This window comes from Apis dorsata, unplaced genomic scaffold, assembly GCF_000469605.1.
Source record: "Apis dorsata unplaced genomic scaffold, Apis dorsata 1.3 scaffold_486, whole genome shotgun sequence".
NCBI lineage: Eukaryota > Metazoa > Arthropoda > Insecta > Hymenoptera > Apidae > Apis > Apis dorsata.
In genome coordinates this window covers 934,161-936,686 of record NW_006263721.1, presented here as the reverse complement: position 1 = coordinate 936,686, position 2,526 = coordinate 934,161, and the positions used below count along the sequence as shown (strand labels likewise).

The 2,526-nt window shown below is 18.3% G+C and overlaps 1 protein-coding gene across 1 annotated transcript in view; it reads left to right on the top strand.

Annotated features, from left to right (window-relative positions):
- The window catches only part of LOC116186166 (FK506-binding protein 5), a 6,117-nt gene extending 3,755 nt beyond the window's left edge, over window positions 1–2,362 (top strand). The window contains exons 5-8 of the mRNA XM_031512613.1: window positions 401–485; window positions 676–750; window positions 1,168–1,365; window positions 2,355–2,362. Of these exons, the coding sequence (XP_031368473.1) occupies window positions 401–485; window positions 676–750; window positions 1,168–1,365; window positions 2,355–2,362 (366 nt within the window). The remainder of the gene's footprint in view (window positions 1–400; window positions 486–675; window positions 751–1,167; window positions 1,366–2,354) is intronic.
- Window positions 2,363–2,526: the final 164 nt, after the last annotated feature.

Genomic DNA, 2,526 nt, shown 5'->3' with positions numbered 1-2,526 from the left:
TGATATTATATATGCTATAAGATTTATTCTGTATAATATAATATTTTAATTATAAGATTTATTATTTATATTATAAAATTTTATCCATTTAATTGAACTATTTTATTTCCTTTTAAATAGAAATCATAATTTTTTTTTAAATTTTATTTATTTTTTTAGTTTAAAATAAAAAAAATATTTATTATATTATACTTATTATAAAATGGAAAATTAAATTATTATACATTTTTAATTAATTTTTAATGTTATTAATATTTGTTACATGAAGATTACATGGAAAATATTTAAAAATATTTATATATTTTTTATTATATCATGTATTTAGATTTCTTATTCTATAATTTCTAAAATTTTTTAAATGTGATATAACATTATATTATAACATTATTTTTTATATTAGGTAGAAAACATAGAACCTGAAGAATATGTTAATGATATAGATGTAAAGCCAGAAATAAAAGAAATAGAAGAAGAATCTGCTAATGGTAAGTAAAATATTGTTATGTAATAAAATCGAATTACTTATAATTTTCTAATATTGTAAAATTCCTCCATGCTCTTATATATTTTAATATATAAATGTAACATATGAAAAATCATGATAAGTTCTAAATTTTCTTTATTTTTCATTTTAATTTTCAAATTTCAATGAAAAATAACATCTGATGATTACAGTGGCTATGAAGTTTGGAGTTGGTGTGGCACTTATTGTTGCTGCACATTTTGTCCTTGTGAAACGGTGGAATAATGGTAAATGTTGTAATATTTTTGTTTTACAAATTATATTATATTTGCAGATATATAAAATTTTAATTTAAATTTAATTTTTTTAATTACTATTTTTATAAAGATTTTACCATTTATATTAAATTATCTTTAATATATAATAATATAATATCATACTTTAAATTTTAATATAACTCAATAAATTGAAATTCATTTTAAAAATACGTTAATTTTGTGATTTAATTTTAGAAATATTACATTACTTGTTAAAAATCAAAAATATATAAATATATAAATAATATATATACAAAAATATATAAATAAAAAAAAATTATTATTTTAAATATTTCTAAATAATTATATACTTTATTTAATCTAATATAATCCATTATTTTGTACCTGTAAATATAGATATTAATCATGTTTTTTTTTGGTGTTTAGAAGTTATCTTTGTTCAAAATCAATCAAAATTAATTTCATCTGAGAAAAAAGATGTGGAAAAAAAATTAATTCTGAAAAATAAATTGATTATTCAAGTAGAAGAATATAAAACAGAAGAACAAGATAAAAGTAAAAAAATAGAAACAAAAGAATTTAAAGAAGAAAAAAGAAAAATAGAAATAATAAAAGAACAGACTAGTTCAAAACAAAATAATAAAATTGAAGATGAGGAGGAAGAAGAAATAGAAGATGAAGATGAGAGAGAGGAAGAAGAGCAGGAAGAATTAGTAGAAGAGGAAGAGGAAGAAGAAGAGGAAGAGGAAGAGGAAGAGGAAGAGGAAGAGGAAGAGGAAGAAGAGGAAGAGGAAGAGGAAGAGGAAGAGGAAATAGAAGATGAAGAAGAGGAAGAAGATAGATATAAAACCAATGAAAAAAATGACAAAATAGATGATAAAGAAAAAGAACAAAGAAGAATATTAAAAGTAGAAAATCAAAATGAAAAATGGAAAAGAAAACATAAAGAAAATAAAAACATTGATAAAATGAAGCAAAAAAATCAAATAGGAATTGATCAGAAAATAATATCAAAAGAAGAAGAAACAGAAGAAGAAATTGAAGATTTTGATGATTCTGAATTGATTGCAAAATTGGAAACTCGGTATGGAAAACTACAAAATGATAATGAAAAAGATAGTGAACATGAAAAAGAAATAAGATCAAAAAAAAATCAATAGTTCAATAATATTAAAAAATAAAAAATAATCTATCATATTGTACATATATATTTAATGTGAGAAACATTTTTAATTATATTAAAATTGCAGAATTTATTTCTGTATAATCAACTTATATTTAATATGATAATGAATTTTGAATGTTTTTTATTATATAAAAAATAATAATACATAATATTTTCTTTTAATATAAAACAAATTAAATATAATTAATTAAAATAATAAATATATATTTATAGAAACTGAATAATATATATAAATATGTAAGAAAGTATAGATGAAATTATATGAGCATGGAGGATTTTGCAATAATTTTTTTACAGTCTTAGATAAAGAAAATATATATTAAATAATCAATTAAGTTTTGTATTATGCATATAAATATTTAAAAATTTTTTACGAATAAATAATATTCGTAAAATATTCGATGCCGATATTAATTAAATTTTTTAGGTTTATGAACCAGGTGCAAGTAATGGATACATAGCTTTTTTAATTGTGGTAACTTATATTATATATGAAGTAAAATTTATTTTCTAAAATTTTATCTTTATAATGTTATTTTGAAAATTATTAATAAAAGAAAAATTTAAAGAATTTTGTATAGCTATTAAAAACAATGTAC